The sequence below is a fragment of the Melanostigma gelatinosum genome (genome assembly GCF_949748355.1).
Source record: "Melanostigma gelatinosum genome assembly, chromosome: 6".
Lineage (NCBI taxonomy): Eukaryota > Metazoa > Chordata > Actinopteri > Perciformes > Zoarcidae > Melanostigma > Melanostigma gelatinosum.
The window spans coordinates 1,361,656-1,389,440 of record NC_136639.1 but is presented as its reverse complement, the minus strand read 5'-3'; the positions used below and the strand labels follow the sequence as shown (position 1 = coordinate 1,389,440).

The following is a 27,785-nucleotide window of genomic DNA, read 5'->3' as shown; positions in this document are numbered from 1 at the left end:
AAGACTTTCACAATAAAACACTCGATCCTAGCGTTCCCCGTGACGAAGCATCGATGTGAATAAGCGGGTCGTGCTCGTGATGCCGGGTGGAGGCGGGCGGGGTCACCGGCGGGGTCACCGGCGGGGTCACCGGCGGGGTCACCGGCGGGGCTGGCTGTAGACGGGGAAGGCCAGCGTGACGTTGAGCGAGTCGTTGTGCTGGACCAGCGAGGTGTGCTGGTAGTGCAGCACCAGCTCCTTCAGAGAGCCGTACAGGTTGTAGGGCTCAGCGAAGCCGAAGCCCGTGACCGTCTTGTTGATGACGCAGTGCTTCACCTCTCCCTCCACACTGGGGGGGGGGGGGGGGGGGGGGTAGAAGAGGCGAATCATTCAGATCGTTATGTTCAAAACCGTCAATAGTTAGACAAATAAATACACATACACAGGTAAATAAACCTGTAAACATGTTTTATATCAACAAATAGATAAAGAAACAGGTAGATAATTATGGAGATAAGAAGGTTAATAAGTATTTCAAAAAACAGTGAAATTCACAGATAAATAAATACAACTAGGTGTGTGAACAGGTGTGTAAACAGGTATGTAAACAGGTATGTAAACAGGTGTGTGTGAACAGGTATGTAAACAGGTGTGTGAACAGGTGAGTGAACAGGTGTGTGTGAACAGGTGAGTGAACAGGTGAGTGAACAGGTGAGTGAACAGGTGAGTGAACAGGTGTGTGAACAGGTGTGTGAACAGGTGTGTGAACAGGTGTGTGAACAGGTGAGTGAACAGGTGAGTGAACAGGTGAACAGGTGAGTGAACAGGTGTGTGAACAGGTGAGTGAACAGGTGTGTGAACAGGTGTGTGAACAGGTGTGTGAACAGGTGAGTGAACAGGTGAGTGAACAGGTGAGTGAACAGGTGTGTGAACAGGTGTGTGAACAGGTGTGTGAACAGGTGTGTGAACAGGTGAGTGAACAGGTGAGTGAACAGGTGTGTGAACAGGTGTGTGAACAGGTGAGTGAACAGGTGAGTGAACAGGTGAGTGAACAGGTGTGTGAACAGGTGTGTGAACAGGTGTGTGAACAGGTGTGTGAACAGGTGAGTGAACAGGTGAGTGAACAGGTGAGTGAACAGGTGAGTGAACAGGTGAACAGGTGAGTGAACAGGTGAGTGAACAGGTGTGTGAACAGGTGAGTGAACAGGTGTGTGAACAGGTGAGTGAACAGGTGAGTGAACAGGTGTGTGAACAGGTGAACAGGTGAACAGGTGAGTGAACAGGTGTGTGAACAGGTGAGTGAACAGGTGAGTGAACAGGTGAGTGAACAGGTGAGTGAACAGGTGAGTGAACAGGTGAGTGAACAGGTGTGTGAACAGGTGAGTGAACAGGTGAGTGAACAGGTGAGTGAACAGGTGTGTGAACAGGTGTGTGAACAGGTGTGTGAACAGGTGTGTGAACAGGTGTGTGAACAGGTGAGACTTACACCATGGAGCAGGCGTAGCAGCCCGGCTTGCTGCTGTCCCGGACCAGGAAGGTCCCGTCTCTCTTTCCGCGGAGCAGAGACTCGGCCTGAAGACGGTTGATGTTCCCTAAACGCCACAGACGCTCGTCGTGGTGAGGAAGGTCCTCCTCATCCTCCACCATGCTGTACTCACTGGGGGGGGGGGGGGGGGGGGGGGGGGGGACAGGTTAGCAGGGGATGCTAACATGCTAACACATTGACGTGCGACTGCTCTGAGTTGACAGGTTTACGGGACTTGAACTCACTCCTCTGTGGTCTCGTTCTTCAGGCCGAGCCACTCGTTGAGCTTCCTCTGACGGACTCCCTTCTGAGTCAGCCACCTGAGTACACAAGAGTACACAAGAGTACACAGCGGTTAGTACAAATACTGCGTTGTACCACACGTCTTCCTGCACGTCTTCCTGGTGTCTCTTGAGCGAGAGCGGATCTCACATGAGGTACTGGTCCCTGGTCTTGCGGAGCTGGATCAGGTCCGGCTTGATGCTGTTCATCTTCTTGTCGATCTCTCTGTAGTCCGCCGCCTGTTTCTTCAGCTCCACCTCCAGGTGACGCTTGCTGTCCACGATCTCACTGATCCGAGACTTCAGCTTGTCGTAGTTCTCCATGATCCTTGAGAACGAGAGCGAGACAGAGAGAGACAGACAGAGACAGAGAGAGAGACAGACAGAGCGACAGAGAGAGACAGACAGAGAGACAGAGAGAGACAGAGAGAGAGACAGAGACAGACACAGACAGAGACAGAGAGAGAGATACAGAGAGAGAGAGAGAGAGAGAGAGAGGAGAGAGAGAGAGAGAGAGAGAGAGAGAGAGAGAGAGAGAGAGAGAGAGAGAGAGAGAGAGAGACAGACAGACAGACAGAGAGACAGAGAGAGAGAGAGAGAGAGAGAGAGAGAGACAGAGATACAGAGAGAGACAGAGAGAGAGAGAGACAGACAGACAGACAGACAGAGAGACAGAGAGAGAGAGACAGACAGACAGACAGACAGAGAGACAGAGAGAGAGAGAGAGAGACAGAGAGACAGAGAGACAGAGAGAGAGAGAGAGAGAGAGAGAGAGAGAGAGAGAGAGAGAGACAGAGATACAGAGACAGAGAGAGACAGAGAGAGAGACAGAGAGAGAGAGAGAGACAGAGAGAGACAGAGAGAGAGACAGAGAGAGACAGAGAGAGAGAGAGAGAGAGACAGAGATACAGAGACAGACAGAGACACAGAGATACAGAGACAGACAGAGAGACAGAGACAGAGACAGAGAGAGACAGAGAGAGAGAGAGAGAGAGAGAGAGAGAGATGGAGAGAGAGAGAGAGAGAGAGAGATTTTTTTGATTTTTTAACAAACCTTTATTTTACGTTTTTTTTTTTTGTTGCTTTTTTTTTCCTTCCTCAAGTCATATGAACAAACAAAACATCGCTAAACTGCTACAATCAGTTCAGCCTTTTCCTGAACACGATACATTATCAGTCAAAACTGTTCAACAAATACGGTCCATCAAACATGAACGAGTCTGTAATTGTCTGCAGGCTGAGATCTGACTCTCACTCAGCGCCCACTTTTGTCCAGTTCTCTGTTCACTTTGTGAACTATTTTCTTGAGTCTGTATCCTTCCTGCTTCGTGAGACCTCCTCTGTCCTTGCTCCTCATGTGAGATCTGGCAGAGCTGGAGAGCTGCTCCTTGTCAGAGAGGTAGTCCTCCACTCTGACTTTTCTCACGTTCTTACTCCTCCTCAGAAACTCCTTTATCTCCTCCACGCTGTAGCCTCCAGAGCCCCGAGAGCTGCCAGCACCGTGTGTAGAGGGCTCACTGTTTACAGCAGAGTTCTCCTCCTGACTGGACTCAGAGTCCTCCCAACCGGACTCAGGGTCCTCTTCCGGCCTGGACTCACACTCGGCTGCTCCTCCACTGTCTGTAGTTGCCACTTTCTTGGCCTGTGAGCTTCCTCTGTCTCCTCTCTGTTTCCTCTTCAGCTGAGGGGCCTTGAGCTGCTCCTCGTCTGCTTCCATGGCCACCTCCCCACCTGCCTCCACCTGTCCTCCAGTACTCTCCCTCACCTGCTGGACCTCACTTGCCCTCTCCGTCATTACCTCTTGTCCCCTACTTTTCCTCTCCTTTTCCGCCATTTGTACCCCACTTGTCCCCTCCTCCCCCACTGCCTGTGCTCCACCTGTTTCCTCAACCCTCACCTCCTTGGTCTCACTTGTTTCCTCAACCCTCACCTCCTTGGTCCCACCTGTTTCCTCAACCCTCACCTCCTCGGTCTCACTTGTTTCCTCAACCCTCACCTCCTTGGTCCCACTTGTTTCCTCAACCCTCACCTCCTTGGTCCCACTTGCTTCCCCCACCCTCACCTCCCGTGCTCCACCTGCTCCCTCTTGTCCCTCCTGCTTGCCCCCGCTGGCCTCAGGACCTCCCTGGTTCTGGTCCTTGTTTGAGCCGTGTTCCCCAGGACACGCTCTGCTCAGATGTCCTTCTCTCCCACAGCTGTAGCATTTAAAATCGTTCGTCTTTGCAAAGATGACGTAGTCAAAGTCGTCCACAGTGATCTTGAAGCTGAGGTTGACCGGCCTGCTCCTGTCGCTGGGGATCATGAAAGCATGCCTCCTGTGAGACGACACGTGTCGCAACAGCGGAGACTGAAATCCACAGGGCATCCTTATCACCGGAGACACCACCTTCCCATGCTTGGACAGCTCTTTGGCGATGGCAGCGCCCGTTATGAATGGTGGCACGTTGGACACAGTGACTTTCACCTCCGGTGTGGCGAGAGCATACGTGGGCAGGAAGTGCTCACCCACGGAGATCCCGCGCGTCAACACCACATCCGCAAGTTCAATACAGTCCAAAAAGATGACCACCGCGCTGCTCATCCGTGCTGCGGACTTCACGTGGCTGTGGCCGACAAGTTCACCCACTGCCAAACTGATCTCCTCCAACGAACACCCGAACAGCGGCGGCGGTATCTTCACGCCGTGTTCTCTGGTTAGCTCCGTCAGGCGCATGCTAGCGGTTAGCACGCCGACAGCACCTGCTGCCCGGCTGCACTCCGCTCAACAAAAAAGACCCAAAAACCCGATAAAAGTACGCAAAAAAAACCCGTGAACCCTGCACACCCCACTACACCATCATACCCAACATTACCCAACGAAGAAAAATGTCGAAAAACACTTTAACTATCGCTCTCAAAACCTCCGCTCCTGCAGCTCCGCACACCTGCTTCCGCTCAGCGAGAGAGAGAGAGACAGAGAGAGAGAGAGAGAGAGATGAGCTTCAAACTGAGCTTTTAGTTTACAGATAGAAAGTTAACTTTCCTAAAAACTAAACTGCCAGAAGTTTAAACTTCTATAAGAAAACAGTCAAAATTTTGGACATTTTTATCTATGAAGTTAAAAATTGTCCCAAAAAATATTGTGAATATTACAAGAGCCATTTTAAACAGTGAATCACATTTTTCAAGAACCATATTGGATGTCTATACGCACGATGAATGTCGTGTGACGTGAACGTGAGAGTCGTGGTTTAGCGTCATCTTTACCGTTAGCATCGTAGCGCGCAGCTCTGATTCACTGAGCTAGCTGGCGTTAGCGGCACAGACGGTAACAACAACACAAAGATCTAGAAGTACAACATTTAAACAGCTGCATCTCTGCTGAAGAGCAGCAGCGTGATGAATGAAACGATGAACCAGATTCATATTCAAACAACAGAACTGCTTCTTTAGTCTTACTGAAACAGAAAGCAGCCGCTCGATCTGACTGGACAACAAACACTAAATTCACCAGCAGGTGGTTTCTTCCTGCAGGCTCTGGTGCCATGGCAACAAGGGCTCCTTCACACGTGTGTGTGTGTGTGTGTCTGTGTTTTAAAAAAGGTCTCCGTCACAGTTACCGTGGCAACAGCCCTACCTCTGGATCTCCTTGTCGTTGCCCTCTCGGCGAAACTTCTCGATGTACTCTTTGCTGAAGCGCTCCTGAGTCTGACACTGCTCCTCGAAGATCTTTATGGTCTCATTGAACGCCTCGATGGCCGTCCTCTTCATCTGGATCTCCTGCAGGAGAGGAGAGAGAATCGTATCGTTACAACATATATCGCATTGCATCATATTGTATCGTATAATAGAGTATCGCAGTGCATCTTATTATATCGTAGTGCATCGTAGTGCATCGTAATATATCGTAATATATCGTATTGTATTGTATCGTATCGTAGTGCATTGTAATGTATCGTAATATATCGTAGTGCATTGTAATGTATCGTAATATATTGTATTGTATCGTGGTGCATCGTAATATATCGTAATATATCGTATTGTATTGTAATGTATCGTAATATATCGTAATATATCGTATTGTAATGTATCGTAGTGCATTGTAATATATCGTAATATATTGTATTGTATCGTGGTGCATCGTAATATATCGTAATATATCGTATTGTATTGTAATGTATCGTAGTGCATCGTAATATATCGTAATATATCGTATTGTATTGTAATGTATCGTAGTGCATTGTAATATATCGTATTGTATCGTAGTGCATTGTAATGTATCGTATCGTAGTGCATTGTAATATATCGTAATATATTGTATTGTATCGTGGTGCATCGTAATATATCGTAATATATCGTATTGTATTGTAATGTATCGTAGTGCATCGTAATATATCGTAATATATCGTATTGTATTGTAATGTATCGTAGTGCATTGTAATATATCGTATTGTATCGTAGTGCATCGTAATATATCGTATCGTAGTGCATCGTAATATATCGTATCGTAGTGCATTGTAATGTATCGTAGTGCATCGTAATATATCGTATTGTATCGTATCGTAGTGCATTGTAATGTATCGTAGTGCATCGTAATGTATCGTAATATATCGTATTGTATTGTATCGTAATATATCGTAATATATCATATTGTATTGTATCGTAGTGCATCGTAATATATCGTATTGTATCGTATCGTAGTGCATTGTAATGTATCGTAGTGCATCGTAATATATCGTATTGTATCGTATCGTAGTGCATTGTAATGTATCGTAGTGCATCGTAATGTATCGTAATATTTCGTATTGTATTGTATCGTAGTGCATCGTAATATATCGTAATGTATCGTATTGTATTGTATCGTATTGTATCGTATCGTAGTGCATCGTAATATATCGTATTGTATCGTATTGCATTGTATCATCGTGCATTGTAATGTATCGTAGTGCATCGTAATATATCGTATTGTATCGTATTATATTGTATCGTATTGTATCGTATCGTAGTGCATTGTATTGTATCGTAGTGCATCGTAATATATCGTAATATATCGTATTGTATCGTATTGCATTGCATCGTCGTGCATTGTAATGTATCGTAGTGCATCGTAATATATCGTAATATATCGTATTGTATCGTATTGTATCGTAATATATCGTATTGTATCGTATCATATTGTATCGTAGTGCATTGTAATGTATCGTATTGTATCGTATCATATTGTATCGTAGTGCATTGTAATGTATCGTATTGTATCGTAGTGCATCGTAATATATCGTATTGTATCGTATCGTAGTGCATTGTAATGTATCGTATTGTATCGTATTGTATCGTAGTGCATTGTAATGTATCGTATTGTATCGTATTGTATCGTAGTGCATTGTAATGTATCGTATTGTATCGTATTGTATCGTAGTGCATCGTAATATATCGTATTGTATCGTAGTGTATCGTATTGTAATGTATCGTATCGTATCGCATTGGAATGTATCGTATTGTATCGTAGTGTATCGTAGTGTAGTGTATAGTAGTGTGTTGTATCGTATTGTATTGTGATATATCGTATTGTATCGTAGTGTATTTATGTGTCGTCGTGTACCTGCGAGGTTCTGGTGTACTCCTCGTACAGCCTGTCGTACTCTCGATTCTTCTCCTGGAACTGCAGGTGATACTCGTGGAGCTTCTTCCCCACAGCTTCGATACTGTCCTCCTTCACCACCTGGTCCTGAACAACAACAACATGTCCAATCAGAGGCCTGATGAGCTGACACACCACCGGTCAATGACTTCAGGCCATGTGCGGACCTGCTGGTGTTTGGAGACCGGGTACAGCAGCTTGACATCCAGTTTGGGGTTGTACTGGGCGAGGGACTCGTGCCGGTAATGGTTGATGAGCTCCACCACTGAGCTGAAGGTCAACGGGTCGGAGAAGCCGTACTTTCCCTCCCGATGAAAGATCTTTATCAGCTTGTTGTTTCCTCCTTTCCTACAGGTGGTCAGAGAACATCAGTCTGTTACACCAAACCAGCAGACAATACTATGTGTGATGTACGAGCAGAGGGTTCTGTTTCTGGAGGGAAGTAGTCAACAAGAAAGATTCGGAGAGTGAAACAACTGAAGCGACGCTCAATTTAGCCTTGCGCGTAAGAACGGATTTCAAAATAAAAGTCTCATCTGACAAGATCAGCAATTTCCCTTTTTTTTTCCTCAAATAAGTCAGTCAGTCTGTCAACAATACATTAATACAAATACATATTAAATAAAGAACAGAAAGCAGAATGGATAGATTAGAATACATCTTGGTTTACCTCAGAGTCAGAGTGTAATCTCCGTGCATCTTAGTGGAGGCGTCTCGAACCAGGAACGTACCGTCAGCTGTGTCTCTGAGCTTCTCGTTCACCTCCTCTCTACGAACACAGAACACACCGCAAGTATTAATACCACGCTGTGAAAACACTGTTACAACTGAAAGTACTATTACTACACTGTAAAAACACTGTTATAACTGAAAGTACTATTACTACACTGTAAAAACACTGTTATAACTGAAAGTACCAACACTACACTGTAAAAACACTGTTATAACTGAAAGTACCAATACTACACTGTAAAAACACTGTTATAACTGAAAGTACCAATACTACACTGTAAAAACACTGTTATAACTGAAAGTACCAACACTACACTGTAAAAACACTGTAATAACTGAAAGTACCAACACTACACTGTAAAAACACTAATAACTGAAAGTACCAACACTACACTGTAAAAACACTGTTATAACTGAAAGTACCAACACTACACTGTAAAAAACGTTACAGTAAAATGAATAGCAAACCGTAACACTATCTTCTATCATTAGATTATTATGACTGACGCGTCAACATTATGACTGACGCGTCAACATTATGACTGACGCGTCAACATTATGACTGACGCGTCCACATTATGACTGACGCGTCAACATTATGACTGACGCGTCAACATTATGACTGACGCGTCAACATTATGACTGACGCGTCAACATTATGACTGACGCGTCAACATTATGACTGACGCGTCAACATTATGACTGACGCGTCAACATTATGACTGACGCGTCAACATTATGACTGACGCGTCAACATTATGACTGACGCGTCAACATTATGACTGACGCGTCAACATTATGACTGACGCGTCAACATTATGACTGACGCGTCAACATTATGACTGACGCGTCAACATTATGACTGACGCGTCAACATTATGACTAACGCGTCAACATTATGACTAACGCGTCAACATTATGACTAACGCGTCAACATTATGACTAACGCGTCAACATTATGACTAACGCGTCAACATTATGACTAACGCGTCAACATTATGACTAACGCGTCAACATTATGACTAACGCGTCAACATTATGACTAACGCGTCAACATTATGACTAACGCGTCAACATTATGACTAACGCGTCAACATTATGACTAACGCGTCCACATTATGACTAACGCGTCAACATTATGACTAACGCGTCCACATTATGACTAACGCGTCCACATTATGACTAACGCGTCAACATTATGACTAACGCGTCAACATTATGACTAACGCGTCAACATTATGACTAACGCGTCAACATTATGACTAACGCGTCAACATTATGACTAACGCGTCAACATTATGACTAACGCGTCCACATTATGACTAACGCGTCAACATTATGACTAACGCGTCAACATTATGACTAACGCGTCAACATTATGACTAACGCGTCAACATTATGACTAACGCGTCAACATTATGACTAACGCGTCAACATTATGACTAACGCGTCAACATTATGACTAACGCGTCAACATTATGACTAACGCGTCCACATTATGACTAACGCGTCCACATTATGACTAACGCGTCAACATTATGACTAACGCGTCAACATTATGACTAACGCGTCAACATTATGACTAACGCGTCAACATTATGACTAACGCGTCAACATTATGACTAACGCGTCAACATTATGACTAACGCGTCAACATTATGACTAACGCGTCAACATTATGACTAAGGCGTCAACATTATGACTAACGCGTCAACATTATGACTAACGCGTCAACATTATGACTAACGCGTCAACATTATGACTAACGCGTCAACATTATGACTAACGCGTCAACATTATGACTAACGCGTCAACATTATGACTAACGCGTCAACATTATGACTAACGCGTCCACATTATGACTAACGCGTCAACATTATGACTAACGCGTCAACATTATGACTAACGCGTCAACATTATGACTAACGCGTCAACATTATGACTAACGCGTCAACATTATGACTAACGCGTCAACATTATGACTAACGCGTCAACATTATGACTAACGCGTCAACATTATGACTAACGCGTCAACATTATGACTGACGCGTCAACATTATGACTGACGCGTCAACATTATGACTGACGCGTCAACATTATGACTGACGCGTCAACATTATGACTAACGCGTCAACATTATGACTAACGCGTTAACATTATGACTAACGCGTCAACATTATGACTAACGCGTTAACATTATGACTAACGCGTCAACATTATGACTAACGCGTCAACATTATGACTAACGCGTCAACATTATGACTAAGGCGTTAACATTATGACTAACGCGTCAACATTATGACTAACGCGTCAACATTATGACTAACGCGTCAACATTATGACTAACGCGTCAACATTATGACTAACGCGTCAACATTATGACTAACGCGTCAACATTATGACTAACGCGTCAACATTATGACTAACGCGTCAACATTATGACTAACGCGTCAACATTATGACTAACGCGTCAACATTATGACTAACGCGTCAACATTATGACTAACGCGTCAACATTATGACTAACGCGTCAACATTATGACTAACGCGTCAACATTATGACTAACGCGTCCACATTATGACTAACGCGTCCACATTATGACTAACGCGTCAACATTATGACTAACGCGTCAACATTATGACTAACGCGTCAACATTATGACTAACGCGTCAACATTATGACTAACGCGTCAACATTATGACTAACGCGTCAACATTATGACTAACGCGTCAACATTATGACTAACGCGTCCACATTATGACTAACGCGTCAACATTATGACTAACGCGTCAACATTATGACTAACGCGTCAACATTATGACTAACGCGTCAACATTATGACTAACGCGTCAACATTATGACTAACGCGTCAACATTATGACTAACGCGTCAACATTATGACTAACGCGTCAACATTATGACTAACGCGTCAACATTATGACTAACGCGTCAACATTATGACTAACGCGTCAACATTATGACTAACGCGTCAACATTATGACTAACGCGTCAACATTATGACTAACGCGTCAACATTATGACTAACGCGTCAACATTATGACTAACGCGTCAACATTATGACTAACGCGTCAACATTATGACTAACGCGTCAACATTATGACTAACGCGTCAACATTATGACTAAGGCGTCAACATTATGACTAACGCGTCAACATTATGACTAACGCGTCAACATTATGACTAACGCGTCAACATTATGACTAACGCGTCAACATTATGACTAACGCGTCAACATTATGACTAACGCGTCAACATTATGACTAACGCGTCAACATTATGACTAACGCGTCCACATTATGACTAACGCGTCAACATTATGACTAACGCGTCAACATTATGACTAACGCGTCAACATTATGACTAACGCGTCAACATTATGACTAACGCGTCAACATTATGACTAACGCGTCAACATTATGACTAACGCGTCAACATTATGACTAACGCGTCAACATTATGACTAACGCGTCAACATTATGACTAACGCGTCAACATTATGACTGACGCGTCAACATTATGACTGACGCGTCAACATTATGACTGACGCGTCAACATTATGACTAACGCGTCAACATTATGACTAACGCGTTAACATTATGACTAACGCGTCAACATTATGACTAACGCGTTAACATTATGACTAACGCGTCAACATTATGACTAACGCGTCAACATTATGACTAACGCGTCAACATTATGACTAAGGCGTTAACATTATGACTAACGCGTCAACATTATGACTAACGCGTCAACATTATGACTAACGCGTCAACATTATGACTAACGCGTCAACATTATGACTAACGCGTCAACATTATTACTAACGCGTCAACATTATTACTAACGCGTCAACATTATTACTAACGCGTCAACATTATTACTAACGCGTCAACATTATGACTAACGCGTCAACATTATGACTAACGCGTCAACATTATGACTAACGCGTCAACATTATGACTAACGCGTCAACATTATGACTAACGCGTTAACATTATGACTAACGCGTCAACATTATGACTAACGCGTCAACATTATGACTAACGCGTCAACATTATGACTAACGCGTCAACATTATGACTAACGCGTCAACATTATGACTAACGCGTCAACATTATGACTAACGCGTCAACATTATGACTAACGCGTCAACATTATGACTAACGCGTCAACATTATGACTAACGCGTCAACATTATGACTAACGCGTTAACATTATGACTAACGCGTCAACATTATGACTAACGCGTCCACATTATGACTAACGCGTTAACATTATGACTAACGCTTCAACATTATGACTAACGCGTTAACATTATGACTAACGCGTTAACATTATGACTAACGCGTTAACATTATGACTAACGCGTTAACATTATGACTAACGCGTCAACATTATGACTAACGCGTCAACATTATGACTAACGCGTTAACATTATGACTAACGCGTCAACATTATGACTAACGCGTCAACATTATGACTAACGCGTCAACATTATGACTAACGCGTCAACATTATGACTAACGCGTCAACATTATGACTAACGCGTCAACATTATGACTAACGCGTCAACATTATGACTAACGCGTCAACATTATGACTAACGCGTCAACATTATGACTAACGCGTCAACATTATGACTAACGCGTTAACATTATGACTAACGCGTCAACATTATGACTAACGCGTCCACATTATGACTAACGCGTTAACATTATGACTAACGCTTCAACATTATGACTAACGCGTTAACATTATGACTAACGCGTTAACATTATGACTAACGCGTTAACATTATGACTAACGCGTTAACATTATGACTAACGCGTCAACATTATGACTAACGCGTCAACATTATGACTAACGCGTCAACATTATGACTAACGCGTCAACATTATGACTAACGCGTCAACATTATGACTAACGCGTCAACATTATGACTAACGCGTCAACATTATGACTAACGCGTCAACATTATGACTAACGCGTCAACATTATGACTAACGCGTCAACATTATGACTAACGCGTCAACATTATGACTAACGCGTCAACATTATGACTAACGCGTCAACATTATGACTAACGCGTTAACATTATGACTAACGCGTCAACATTATGACTAACGCGTCAACATTATGACTAACGCGTTAACATTATGACTAACGCGTCAACATTATGACTAACGCGTCCACATTATGACTAACGCGTCAACATTATGACTAACGCGTCCACATTATGACTAACGCGTCCACATTATGACTAACGCGTTAACATTATGACTAACGCGTTAACATTATGACTAACGCGTTAACATTATGACTAACGCGTTAACATTATGACTAACGCGTTAACATTATGACTAACGCGTTAACATTATGACTAACGCGTTAACATTATGACTAACGCGTTAACATTATGACTAACGCGTTAACATTATGACTAACGCGTCAACATTATGACTAACGCGTTAACATTATGACTAACACGTTAACATTATGACTAACGCGTTAACATTATGACTAACGCGTTAACATTATGACTAACGCGTTAACATTATGACTAACGCGTTAACATTATGACTAACACGTTAACATTATGACTAACGCGTTAACATTATGACTAACGCGTTAACATTATGACTAACGCTTCAACATTATGACTAACGCGTTAACATTATGACTAACGCGTTAACATTATGACTAACGCGTTAACATTATGACTAACGCGTTAACATTATGACTAACGCGTCAACATTATGACTAACGCGTCAACATTATGACTAACGCGTCAACATTATGACTAACGCGTCAACATTATGACTAACGCGTCAACATTATGACTAACGCGTCAACATTATGACTAACGCGTCAACATTATGACTAACGCGTCAACATTATGACTAACGCGTCAACATTATGACTAACGCGTCAACATTATGACTAACGCGTTAACATTATGACTAACGCGTCAACATTATGACTAACGCGTCCACATTATGACTAACGCGTCAACATTATGACTAACGCGTCCACATTATGACTAACGCGTCCACATTATGACTAACGCGTTAACATTATGACTAACGCGTTAACATTATGACTAACGCGTTAACATTATGACTAACGCGTTAACATTATGACTAACGCGTTAACATTATGACTAACGCGTTAACATTATGACTAACGCGTTAACATTATGACTAACGCGTTAACATTATGACTAACGCGTTAACATTATGACTAACGCGTTAACATTATGACTAACACGTTAACATTATGACTAACGCGTTAACATTATGACTAACGCGTTAACATTATGACTAACACACACTGCATGTGTTTTCGCGTTCGCCTGGACGTGTGTATTACCTGGAGATGTCGCCCCAGTACCACTCGGCGTCCTGCAGGGAAATACTGTTGTTGAAGCTGCAGGAAGCTGCTGGAGCTGAAGACTTGACCGGTTTAGGAGGCAACGCTGAAACAACGACAGAGAGGCTGAATTTAATATCAGTGTGCGTGTGTGTGTGTGTGTGTGTGTGTGTGTGTGTGTGTGTGAGAGAGAGAGAGATGAATCAATCACTACCAATTGAGTTTTTAATTCTCTTCACGATCATTCTGGAAGTCCAAGCCATTGAGAGGAAGTGGAGCTACTGGAGGTATATTAGCTTGCCATAGATATATCAGTTCACGTTTAAAGTTATTGAGAATCAATGTTTGTCCACCAGAGGGCGCTGATGAGTTCATTTCTACACTTTAAAATGTCTAATGCTGGATTTGTGAGACTAGATTAGATTGACCACCTCAGCAAAGGTACATACAGTACACACAACACGCCATTACAACATACAAATACACAGTATACAGACGTGCTACTGGGCAGGTAGCAGCAAATACCTTCTATGGATAATAACAGCGCTTGTCTAATGTAACTAGTGTTCTCTGATGCCGTTAACGTGATGCACCAGATAGTTTGACTAAGAAGTCGTCATTGGAACCAGTTGAGAGAAGGGAAGGCGCTTTAAATCACAAATATGTGGCAGTAGATTGGATGAACCATCTGTCAATCAAAGCATCGGGAGAAGAACGACATCATCACCTTCAGTGTCCTATGTGCTCTTCATTCAATGAAGGAATACTCTCCAGTCCGGACAGACCGATGCTGCTGCAGTGGGTCGAGTTATGGTCACAAACGTACGGACGGACAACCCAGAACGTAACGCCACTGACGCCACGGAGGCAAACAGAGGACGTCCTGTACATGTGCTGCTTGGCCTATGGGACCATGAATCAATGAATGAATGCTGAAGTTCGGGTCTGATCAATAACTTGCCCAGCACGACTTTAAACGTTGTACTTCTCCTACAGGCCTGTTACTGAGGACTACAGGGAGAATGTTCAGGTTCTCTTTGTATTATAAGTTCCTTTGTTTTGGCCACATTCATCTCCAGTCTAGCTGCCAGACACCGGTCCTGAAGTCCAGTTACCGGCATGGCATCGTCTTTTAGGAAGAGAATAACAAGAGCAGTACCATCAGCTTGATATTGCTGCTGTGGGCATTTTATTCCGTGTAAATAGAGAACAGCAGTGGTGACGGTACGCAGCCTTGTGGTGCCACAGTTTTTTAAAACAAGCAAAGTTACGTCTTTTTAGCTTTTTCCACCGTAGAGATTTTTCCACCGTTAATAAACTCGAGAACAAGTCGCCGATGACATCGGACATTTTATAAGAAAAGATGTTCGATAAAGATGCTCGATATCTCTCACGCTCTTTGAAATATTCCCAAATAGGTACTTTTGCATTTCGCTTCTCCCCATCGTCAGTCAATCTGACTCCTGCTACACTTTCACTTTATAGTTGAAGCTCCGTCGTCCGACTAAGAATTGATAACACAAATAGTATTTTACAAAACAGAACAAACAATAACTAAATGGGTTTGATATCCGTTTGAATTTATTACAATTATTTGTCACATGCAAAATGTCTTTTAAACAGTTTACTAATTCCCACATTCAATCTGCAAAACATTTGTTCACAAATATGGATAGTACTGCTGAGACGCAACAGGTAGTACGAAGCGAGACCGTCTCCCCGTCTGTTTGTGGACCTAACTGGACCAACGTGATCAGTGTCTATTTGTGAGAACATGGGTTAAAGCAGGACATCCGTCTTCCCTCTTCTTGGACACCAGGAGAAGCCGAGACAAGTTCTCATGCCTTCATACTTTAGACTATTTCCCGTTTATCAAACCACAACGGAGAAGACATCAGCAAACAGAAACCAGTTTCACATCAGTGACCGTGTGAACAAACATCTGTGAAACAAAGAACACGATACAACCGTGTTCTTAATCTACGCCAGAGGTAGCCAACCGGTGCCCGGGCGAGTAGCCCGCGAGGCATGTTCTAAAAATAGCACCGGTCACCACGGAGCTCCGTCTAAAACATGTAGTCGCTGTGCTTTCATCAAAAACACTTGCATTAATGTAATATCACAATATTTAACATAACATTTTAAAAACTAAAATGTTTTATGGATATATGAACTCTGACCTTGTCTGAAGTCAAATATTGTGCGCATGTCAAATGGCCGTCTCACTCTTTGCTGAGACAAGGAAGCGGGCGCAGCTACGATGGGAAGCTACGACGCTAGACGTGGTTCTTACCCCCAAACTAAAGACAACACGCTACTTCCACAGTGACTGGGAGGAAGAGTTCTTTTGACGACAGTGAAAGACAAATGTGTGCGTCTCATTTGCGGGGCAACTGTTGCGACGGTAAAGCGGCACAATGTGGAGAGACACTTCAGTACGTGTCGCAATAGCTTCCATGCTAACTAGCCACCTGGCAGCGCACTGCGACTTAAAACAACGTGAACAACGATGCTCACGCTGCAGGCGGCTCTCTCGTCTATTTGTATGCAGACGACACGTCCAGCTCGTCCCTGAACACCTTCAATAGTATCCGACACGCCGTCTCCTAAAACACGAACAAAACTAAAGGCGTGTTTCCAAGAGTCACCACAACCTGCCGTCTCGTGATCTCCTCCCTGGATGGATCAGAACTCAGATTCCTCCTCCAAGTACAAAGTCAGATCCAGAAGTGGCTTTGTGTACCGTAACAAAGCCTCCTCTCGCCGCTCTGGTTGAGATGAAAGTCCTTCCCATCTTAGACTACGGTGATGTAATCTACTAGCTCCGCCTCCACAATACACCAGACGCCATCTTCCAAACTGCCATCACTCCACTCAGATGATCCACTGCCATCAGTGCATCTATGAAGCCGTCGCTGGTACAAACACCACAAGTCTGCGCTCCACTCATCTTTCACAGCGGCCGCGTGTTTTATGTTCGATTCCGAAGAGTCCGCACCGCCTTTGGGACGTTTTTTGGTTCCAGTTTGCTGCTCCTCACCTCCTCTAGTAACGCATTACAAACATCGCTCTCTGTTCTCTGCTTCTCCAGGACATCGCTTGCTTTAAAGATGTTGTTCATATTGAGATTGTTTTGTAATATTTCTCCTCCTGCTGCTGCCTGTTCGGCCAGGTTGTCATTGTGAATAAGAAATGCTTCTCAGTTGAACGATATGGTTCAACAACTAATGACAAACAGACGAGGGCGGCAGTATGGATTCAGTGTCCTGCTCCAGCACAAGATCTGCTACGAACAACAGATCAGAGAGAACTTTATAGATTCAACTTTATAGAATACAAAACCAAACACAAGACGACATCTGATCACAACGGCTCAGCAGGACACCAGGTGGTCCACGCTGAGGCAGACTGCCCCCAGGTGTTGGTCTACACAGCTCCAGGTCCAGGTCTGGGCTCCTACCTGGACTCTGCATGGTAATGTAGCAGAGGATCCTGTCTGGTCCCCTCGGAGGCTCGGCCTGCGCCCGGCCTCCCTCCTCTCGCTCCATGTCGGACCTCTTAAACCCTCCGGCCACCTCCGCGACGCTTCAGCGGGGAAAAACCAAACCCGGGTCCTTCTGATCCGGATCTCATAGATGTCCCGACTACAGCAGCCTGTCCTGCCTCTACAACACTACAACACCCGCCGTCATCTCGGAGGGAAACGGGGTCCAGCCCCCCCCCCCCCCCCTCTCTCTCTCTCTCTCTCTTCTCTCTCTCTCTCTCTCTCTCTCTATCCCGGAGAAAACATCTCTTCTTTGCGTTTATCCTGAATCTGTTTTAAAGATTTTTCTTTTTTTAAACCAACGACGCAACTTAAAGTCTCCGTCCGTCTCCGTCTCCGAGCCTCAGTTCAAAGCTCAGGAGAGCAGCTCGGAGATGTGTGACATCACCGTTGCCCCCAGCCAATCCCGCGATGGCAGTGATATCACCGAGGCAACACCCACCCCCCCCCCCCCCCCCCCACCACCTCTGCTGCATCCTTCACTGTGTGGATGGATGATGTCATCGTTTCAGCTGCCGCTCGGTCGGTGCGACTCGCTGAATTAATGAACGGAAGACGAATAATCACCTGACGTTCAACATGTCATCACAACATACTTAAAGTACCGACAGCAGAAGCACGAATTATGCAGAATAACACATGTTGCTGATGCATTAATGTCACTTTAAAAGGTGGAGCTCATCTGAATGACTTTAATCTGGAATAATTATTAGAGATTATATTTTAATTTAACTTCTAAAGTAACTAAAGCTGTCAGATTGATTAGTGCAGTAAGAAGTGAAACCTGTAGCAGAAAATAGAAATACTCCAAGTACCTAAGAATTATATTCTATTTGCAATTATTCTGCCCGTCACATTTAAGGTCGTATGTGAAGTTGACGGATCTCATTCATTCCTATGGAGAGACGGAAACGACACGGCAAGATGACCATCAGCCTTAAAGCTGCATTCTCTCTAGTGGCCACCAGGGGGCGACTCCTCTGGTTGTATAGAAGTCTATAGAAAATGACTCTACTTCTCTCTTGATTTATTCCCTCAGTAAACATTGTAAACATGAGTTTATGTCTCAATCTCTAGTTTCAAGTCTTCTTCAATACAGCATGATGTTCATTTAGTACATTATGGTCCATTTAGAGTCACACAGACCATAAAGCAGGGGATGCTTTAGGGCGGAGCTACACGCTGATTGACACCAGAGACGTATACGGCGTCTCTACGTCACTCCTCCGTCTATATATGGTCACTTCCTGTTCACTGGCTGCAACACGAAAAAAAAAGATGGCGACGGCAAAATCGATGAACTCGAGGCTTATTACACCACACATGTTCTCAACTGCAATTAAAAGAACGACCTTAAAACCAACTTCACCAGAAACTTACTTCATCGTAAATATGGCTAACGGAGGCTAACGGAGGCTAACGGAGGCTAACGAGGGCTAACGGAGGCTAACGGAGGCTAACGGAGGGCTAACGAGGGCTAACGGAGGCTAACGGAGGGCTAACGGAGGCTAACGGAGGGCTAACGGAGGCTAACGGAGGCTAACGGAGGCTGCGTTTCCCTGCGCGTTCAAACGTAATCTTTGACTTGAATAAATACAGTTGTGACGGTGAAGCCGAAATATTTAGTAGGACGGTCAGCAGATATCTTTAGATTCTGCTTCTATATGATGAAAAGATGTTTCAGCACCAAAAACCAAAACGTTTAATTCTGATTGAACCTGATTTTCTATTAAACTTAAACTCAAATCCATCAGTTTGGTTTTAAATCGTCACGAGCAGCCGAACGACAAAATAAAGTTTTGAGACTTTGACGAACGTCTCGACCTTTGTCCTCTTCAGACTGAACAGCGTGACGCTGCGTCGCTGCGTTCAGAGGGAAAGTGATCATATGTTCAATATTTAAAACAGATTTCTGACGTTCACGTGAGACCGACTGAAGCGCCGCTCAGTAAACCTCACGGGCCTTCAGGAGCCTCAGAGTTCAGATCAACACCTCAAAGCTGATCATTCAGGATGTGGATCAAGAAGCTCGTGAAAAATGTGTTCCGTCACATTTTTAGTATCTGCAGCAGTTATTAAAAATGAATCAACATTTAGGAAACTTAGTATCAGTAGACACACACACACCTGGTGCAGCCTGGTTCATGTTGAGCTCGCTGGTTATCAGAACCTCCAGGACCTGAACCAGAGGATCCAGACTGGACTCAGACCTGAAGAGAGACTCAGTCAGAAATCTACTACATCTCTCTCTCTCTCTCACACACACACACACACACACACACACACACACACACACACACACACACACACACACACACACACACACACACACACACACACACACACACACACACACACACACACACACACACACACACACACACACAAAAATAAAAGCTTGAAGTCAAATATGAATGATAAATATGGAGATTCATGTGCTTTCATTTGAACGTCATATTTACAGTATTGTCTCTGAATATCAACCCCCCCATGATATACGTTTCCACCTACGATGACCAACACGTGGTCTTTCAGGTTCAGGTTCAGGTTCTAGAGAGTACACCGTGTCAGTACTGACCCTGCAGCCGGTCTGAACAGCAGAGGGCTGAAGGTCTCCGCCAGGTTTCGGGGGCTCAGCGGGGTCCTGGTTCCGGTCACACAGAGCCGGGCCAGGTGGCGGACCACGCTGAGCAGGGTCAGCCCGTACTGGGCCGGGAAGCTGGGAGAACTGGTCACACCACGAAGGAGCTGGGCACAGTCCTCCAGGTCCTGGACCTCTGTGGACACAAAGACACGGCGTTAACGGGAAACACAAGAAGGAGGAGAAGAAGAAGGAGGAGGAGGAGGAGGAGGAGGAGGAGGAGAAGAAGAAGAAGAAGAAGGAGGAGGAGGAGGAGGAGGAGGAGGAGGAGGAGGAGGAGAAGAAGAAGAAGGAGGAGGAGAAGAAGAAGAAGGAGAAGAAGGAAGAGAAGAAGCAGGAGGAGGAGAAGGAGGAGAAGAAGAAGAAGGAGGAGAAGAAGAAGGAGGAGAAGAAGAAGCAGGAGAAGAAGAAGAAGGAGAAGAAGGAGGAGGAGAAGGAGAAGAAGAAGAAGAAGAAGAAGCAGAAGAAGCAGAAGAAGAAGCAGAAGAAGAAGAAGAAGAAGAAGAAGAAGCAGAAGAAGAAGAAGAAGAAGAAGAAGCAGAAGAAGAAGAAGAAGAAGAAGAAGAAGAAGAAGAAGAAGAAGAAGAAGAAGAAGAAGAAGAAGAAGCAGAAGCAGAAGAAGAAGCAGAAGCAGAAGCAGAAGCAGAAGAAGAAGAAGAAGAAGAAGAAGAAGAAGAAGAAGAAGCAGAAGAAGAAGAAGAAGCAGAAGAAGAAGCAGAAGAAGGAGAAGAAGAAGCAGGAGGAGGAGGAGGAGGAGGAGGAGGAGGAGGAGGAGAAGAAGAAGAAGAAGAAGAAGAAGAAGCAGAAGAAGAAGAAGAAGAAGAAGAAGAAGAAGAAGAAGCAGAAGAAGAAGAAGAAGAAGCAGAAGCAGAAGCAGAGTCTCTTCAGGACTTCAGGGGTTTAAACCGTCACCTTGCACGGCATGAATCATGTCGGTCTGCAGCGATGACGGGAGGACTGGACCAGGTAGATCCTGGAGGAACCGGATCACCCCGTCACACAGAGACGACACCTCCAGCTGCTCCAGGTCTGGAAAACAAACACACCTCCAGTTGCTCTCCGTTCATCTCCTCAAAACACAGCCGGAGTCCATCAAGTCTGCTGGCTTTTTACAGGAAGAAGCTTTTCTGGCTTTATGACCCACAATCCTTTGCACTGCAGGTAAACGAGCCACAGGGTCAACGTAGCAGATCTCCATTAAACGTACACTGCATGAGGACTGAAGACTTAGTAAGGACAGACACGTATGAACTAGAAGGTCAGTCAAACATGTCTGAGGAAGAGGAGGAGGAGGAGGAGGAGGAGGAGGAGGAGGAGGAGGAGGAGAAGGAGAAGAAGCCTCCTCACCAGCGTCGGCCAGCTGTCGGGTGTCCAGACCTCCTCCAGTCTGACTGTGATACACACTGATGCTGTCCACACCTGAAGCAACAAGGACCGGATATCAACAACAACAACAACAACAACACAGACTCAAGGTCAGGTAAGAACAGAAGCATTCAGACACGTCACACACAGACGAGAGCATCAACTTCATGTTTACATCTTTCTCAACAAACAAACAAAGACACGACCAGCAGAGAGCGGAGTCGAGTCACTACGAGGGACAACGCTCTACACCAGAACTACACCGCTTCAACTCGTGTGTGTGTGTGTGTGTGTGTGTGTGTGTGTGTGTGTGTGTGCGTGACCTTTGCTCTCGATGGCCTCCATCAGCCTGATGAGGAGGGGCGGGGCTGAGTCTGGAGGTCCAAACAGCTCGGGGAGGTCTGACAACATGAACCCTAAAAACAACACACACACACACACACACACACACACACACGTCTATAGATCTCATGATTCTGTGACACTGACAGCTTTTACTCTGAACTGTGTGTTTATATATTTATCATCTTCTTTCAGGATAAAACTTTTAGATTTAAATTCAGATTCACGTCGTGTTGTGACACAGAAATGTCCGACATGATGAACTGACGTCAGAGTCTGAATCTTATGATGAAGAACATCAGTAAGAAGAAAATATTGATTCATCTTCAGGACTCTTTACAGGAGCTCAGCCTGCTTTAATCTTTTATCTGTCTATATCTATATATCTATATCTGTCTATATCTACATCTATATCTACGTCTACATCTATATCTACATCTATAACTATGTCTATATCTATAACTGTCTACATCTATATCTGTCTGTCTATATCTACATCTATATCTACGTCTACATCTATATCTATGTCTATATCTATAACTGTCTATATCTATATCTGTCTATGTCTATATCTATATCTGTCTATATCTATATCTGTCTATATCTATATCTGTCTATATCTATATATCTGTCTATATCTATATCTGTCTATATCTGTCTATATCTATATCTGTCTATATCTATATCTGTCTATATCTATATCTGTCTATATCTGTCTATATCTATATCTGTCTATATCTATATCTGTCTATATCTGTCTATATCTATATCTGTCTATATCTATATCTGTCTATATATATATCTGTCTATATCTGTCTATATCTATATCTGTCTATATATATATCTGTCTATATCTATATCTGTCTATATCTATATCTGTCTATATCTATATCTGTCTATATCTGTCTATATCTATATCTGTCTATATATATATCTGTCTATATCTATATCTGTCTATATCTATATCTGTCTATATCTATATCTGTCTATATCTATATCTGTCTATATCTATATCTGTCTATATCTGTCTATATCTATATCTGTCTATATCTATATCTGTCTATATCTGTCTATATCTATATCTGTCTATATCTATATCTGTCTATATATATATCTGTCTATATCTATATCTGTCTATATCTGTCTATATCTATATCTGTCTATATCTATATCTGTCTATATCTATATCTGTCTATATCTGTCTATATCTATATCTGTCTATATCTATATCTGTCTATATCTGTCTATATCTATATCTGTCTATATCTATATCTGTCTATATATATATATCTGTCTATATCTATATCTATATTTACATCTATATCTACGTCTATATCTATATCTAAATCTGTCTATATCTATATCTACGTCTATATCTGACGGATGTTTTGTTCCTCACCCTCCGACTCGGAGTCCGTCCTCACGGACGCTGCAGACGGCGGTCTTTGGGGGCGGGGCTTGGGAGTGGGCGGGGACATCCTCTTTCTGCCGATGAACTCCACGTACGTCCCGGGGAAGTCTCCTTTCTCCTGTCGACCAGAGAGGACCGGTCGGTACAGAGCCACACAGCGAGGACACGGGTTAGGGTTAAGGAACCGACACACACATCTGGACCACTGGATGTGGATCACAGCGTGGGGAGGTTCTGATCCACATCCTCCCCGTGCTGATCAGACCGTTACATTAAAACATCTGATGTCTCAACATGTTGATGTAAAACAGTCAGAAAAAGAAACGAGTCCCGAGAGTTACAGATAAAACAGGAATGTATTACATACGAGATCAACTTTAGTTTCCTCTTCAAACAGCTGGAATGAACGTTTAACTTCCTGTTTATCTGTGAAACACTCGAAGGTTTCAGTTCATTGAAGAATATTTAAAAAATTAAACTGTTTAAACTTCAGAATATAAAAATGAGACAAAATAAAATAAAGACTCAAAGACGTGCAGACGGGTTTCATTTCACAGATTATTAAAGGTGTTGACAGTTAAAGCCTTTAATAATAATAATAAAACGGTACTATACCATAATAAAAACTAAACCTGTGTGAGCGCCAGATGTTCACTGAACTTAACAAAACTGTCTTTAAATCTTTAGCCTCCGATCTTATTATTATAAACATATTAAAGTGACGGATTAAATATTATAAACGAGAACGTTTAACGGAAGTAGTTCGGAGGAAGTCAGACCAGCGTGAGTTCAACATGCTGGAGATCCGGGACCGACCGGGACAGACCGGGACCGACCGGTACCAGCTGGGACAGACCGGGACCAGCCGGGACCGACCGGGACAGACCGGGACCGACCGGGACCAGCCGGGACAGACCGGGACCGACCGGGACCGACCGGGACCAGCCGGGACCGACCGGGACCGACCGGGACCAGCCGGGACCGACCGGGACCGACCGGGACAGACCGGGACAGACCGGGACCAGCCGGGACAGACCGGGACCGACCGGGACCAGCCGGGACCAGCCGGGACCGACCGGGACCAGCCGGGGACAGACCGGGACCGACCGGGACCAGCCGGGGACAGACCGGGACCGACCGGGACCAGCCGGGACCAGCCGGGGACAGACCGGGACCAGCCGGGGACAGACCGGGACCAGCCGGGACAGACCGGGACAGACCGGGACCGACCGGGACCAGCCGGGACCAGCCGGGACCAGCCGGGACCAGCCGGGGACAGACCGGGACAGACCGGGACCGGCCGGGGCCGACCGGGACCAGCCGGGACCAGCCGGGACAGACCGGGACCGACCGGGACCAGCCGGGACCAGCCGGGACCAGCCAGCTGGGACCAGGACTCGTGTATTTCGGATGGGGTTGGAGGTCTGCTGGTGGTTTGAGCAGCTCAGCACACTGACTTGGTTTTAACACTTTTCTATTTCGTCAACACGCGGCCATCGTTTTTTGAATAAACTTTATCAGAATCGTCACTGAACAAAACAAACGAGTGTTTCCATGTTGATGATCAGTGTGCGCATCAGCGCAGCTTCTGGTGCTTTATTGTCTCATGTTCCTCTCTGTGTTCACTTCCTGTAGTTCAGTCAGTGGCTCCTCCTTGTGGTCACATGACTGTTGGTCTCAGATGAACCAATCATGACTTCATATTTTCATGTTTTTACACATTCTGTTTAAAGTGAACGTTTTATGAGAGGAGAGGTTTATAACGAGAACATGAAGAATGAAATGTTTTTATGAAATATCACTGTTTCTTTCTAGAGGAAGAGTTTGTCACACGTGATGTGTTCAAGGACCGTCGGAGAGTTGAAAATCCGATGATAGCGGTGTGTATTACAGCTTCTGGCTGTAATAAAAGCTTTGTTTGTGGAAATTGTGGAAACACACACACGTTTTTTTTTTGTGGTTAAGAAAGTTTAAGTGAATCGGGACCAGGACCAGGACCAGGACCTACCTGCGTGGTCTCGTTGACGCCGGGCAGCCAGCCGATCTCCGACGGTCGTTCTTCGGCTCCGTTCCCACAGCCGAGGGCCACCAGCGCCCCTCTGCTGACCAGCAGCATGTCCCCCACGTGCAGGTCGATGTCCTCCTCGCGCTCCTTCTTGTAGTCGTACAGAGCTCGGTACTGGAAGCCCTCAGAGCTCATCGCTGCGGCTCTACGGCTTCTCCTCGACGATAACTCGTGAAAAATATTACGGCTCCGGGTATAAAAATACAAGCTCTCAATCCTGAGTTAATAAAGGGAACGTAGGCTGTCCAGCTGTCTCTCCCGTCTCCATGTCTGCTAGAGGCCCGTCATCCCTCCAGCCGTCCAATCACAGAGCTCCTCCTCGCCGTTCATGAACAGAAGTCTCAGCAGAGGTGGAGGCCACATCTGGGGAGGAGGAGGGTCCACCTGAGAGAGGAGGAGGAGGAGGAGAAGGAGGAAGAGGATACTTGGATTAGTTCCAGCTCAACAATAGTTAATGTCTCACATTTTGTTTTGTGATGATGAACTGATTTTATGATGAAACACCGTGTGATGGTATCTAATAACTTAGAAACACCATTAATTGATCAAATGTTTGATGAATAAATAGTTCATATATTAGTTTGTTGCTGTTTTATGTAAAACAGAGAAGATGATCTCATCTGCACATGAGAGAAGCTGGAAACAGACATTATTGGTTCAAACTGTCATGAAATAAAGTAATAAATAATCACTGGTGTACATTAACGATATGTAGATTGAGATGAAAAGTGTCTAACATACAACACTATTGATATAAATGTATTAATGTTACAGGTAGAGATGTTTAAAGGGGCTTTCGTTCAGTAAACATGTTTATCAGTTCCTGTCAGAATGTTAATAACAACAATAAATTATAAAATAACTTCAGACTACAACAATGAAGCCGAACAGATGAATATAACGTGTTTAACGTACAACACAATTATGTTTTTCAGAATATTCATATTTTACACATATAAACAAACATTCACACTAAACACGCTGTTTATTAAAGGGACCTTCGTTTAAGCAGGAAACCGGAAACGACCATAGATGCCAGTGTTAGCTTAGCTTAGCTTAGCTTCGTGTCAGTCGCCACAAACCTTTTTTTTTTTTCACCGATTAAAACTTCCAGCGGCGCAAACAGCGGACGCCATTTTGGATCGAAGAGGAGACGACACGACGTCCAGGTTCCCCCAAAAACGGGAAATATTCCAAATGTTTGATCGATTATTTGACGAAAGAAAGACTCTCGTGCTTCAGCCGTCTGAATCTTTAGCAGGTAGCCTGACGTCAAGTTAGCGTCAATGCATTTAACCACTTCCGGTACGGACCTTCAAAATAAAACGGGGTTTATAGTATTAAAATACAAAATAAACTTCAAATGAAGAGTCACTTTGAGTAAACATCTGATCTGTTGAAATTCATATTCAAATTATAATAACTGCTTTTGCCTTAGTCTACTTTACGACATATTTAACTCGCTAAAATACGTTATATAAGATGACAGCGAGCAGAATTGACACGTTCCGGATGGCTTTCAAAATAAAATGGCTCCGGCGAACATGTGTTTGCAACATTAATGCGTTTTACAGCAGCAGCGACAAAAATAATGGGCATTATTCAAAGAAAAGAGTTTTAAAATCTTAAGATGATTTCCTTATTTTCTCTTAACTTCGCGTTAAAACACCACAAACAGGATTTAAGAGATTTAAACCGATTACAGCTGGAAAAAAGGAGGCTGGGCACAACGTCACATCCGGTGGCCTAGATTTCAATGCAGTGCGCGCTGCTGTCAAGACGGGACCATAGCAACAGAGTGTGTGTGTGTGTGTGAGCGGGATGGGGGTGTACTGTATTCACACTGCCCTCATTTATTCAGGTCTTACACAAGCAGCACAGTGTGTGTGGGT

At 44.2% G+C, this 27,785-nt stretch overlaps 1 protein-coding gene across 3 annotated transcripts in view; it reads right to left on the bottom strand.

Annotated features, from left to right (window-relative positions):
• LOC306778705 (phosphatidylinositol 3-kinase regulatory subunit alpha-like) overlaps positions 1-27,159 on the bottom strand; it is a 28,518-nt gene extending 1,359 nt beyond the window's left edge. Inside the window, exons 1-17 of one of the 3 annotated variants that reach the window (XM_079270349.1) lie at positions 26,972-27,159; positions 25,837-26,277; positions 23,817-23,946; positions 22,399-22,491; positions 22,058-22,129; positions 21,623-21,739; positions 20,648-20,846; positions 20,197-20,279; positions 14,526-14,631; positions 8,073-8,171; positions 7,570-7,750; positions 7,364-7,489; positions 5,402-5,544; positions 1,937-2,113; positions 1,750-1,824; positions 1,466-1,636; positions 1-328 (exon numbers count right to left, since the gene is read on the bottom strand). The exon at positions 1-328 is cut by the window's left edge and continues 1,359 nt beyond it. In XM_079270349.1, the coding sequence (XP_079126475.1) occupies positions 139-328; positions 1,466-1,636; positions 1,750-1,824; positions 1,937-2,113; positions 5,402-5,544; positions 7,364-7,489; positions 7,570-7,750; positions 8,073-8,171; positions 14,526-14,631; positions 20,197-20,279; positions 20,648-20,846; positions 21,623-21,739; positions 22,058-22,129; positions 22,399-22,491; positions 23,817-23,946; positions 25,837-26,028 (2,154 nt within the window). In that variant the 5' untranslated portion in view covers positions 26,029-26,277; positions 26,972-27,159 and the 3' untranslated portion in view covers positions 1-138. Of the gene's footprint in view, positions 329-1,465; positions 1,637-1,749; positions 1,825-1,936; positions 2,114-5,401; positions 5,545-7,363; positions 7,490-7,569; positions 7,751-8,072; positions 8,172-14,525; positions 14,632-17,985; positions 18,031-20,196; positions 20,280-20,647; positions 20,847-21,622; positions 21,740-22,057; positions 22,130-22,398; positions 22,492-23,816; positions 23,947-25,836; positions 26,278-26,971 lie in introns of those variants that run through there. The other 2 variants (XM_079270348.1, XM_079270350.1) reach the window with 2 other exon arrangements.
• Positions 27,160-27,785: the final 626 nt, after the last annotated feature.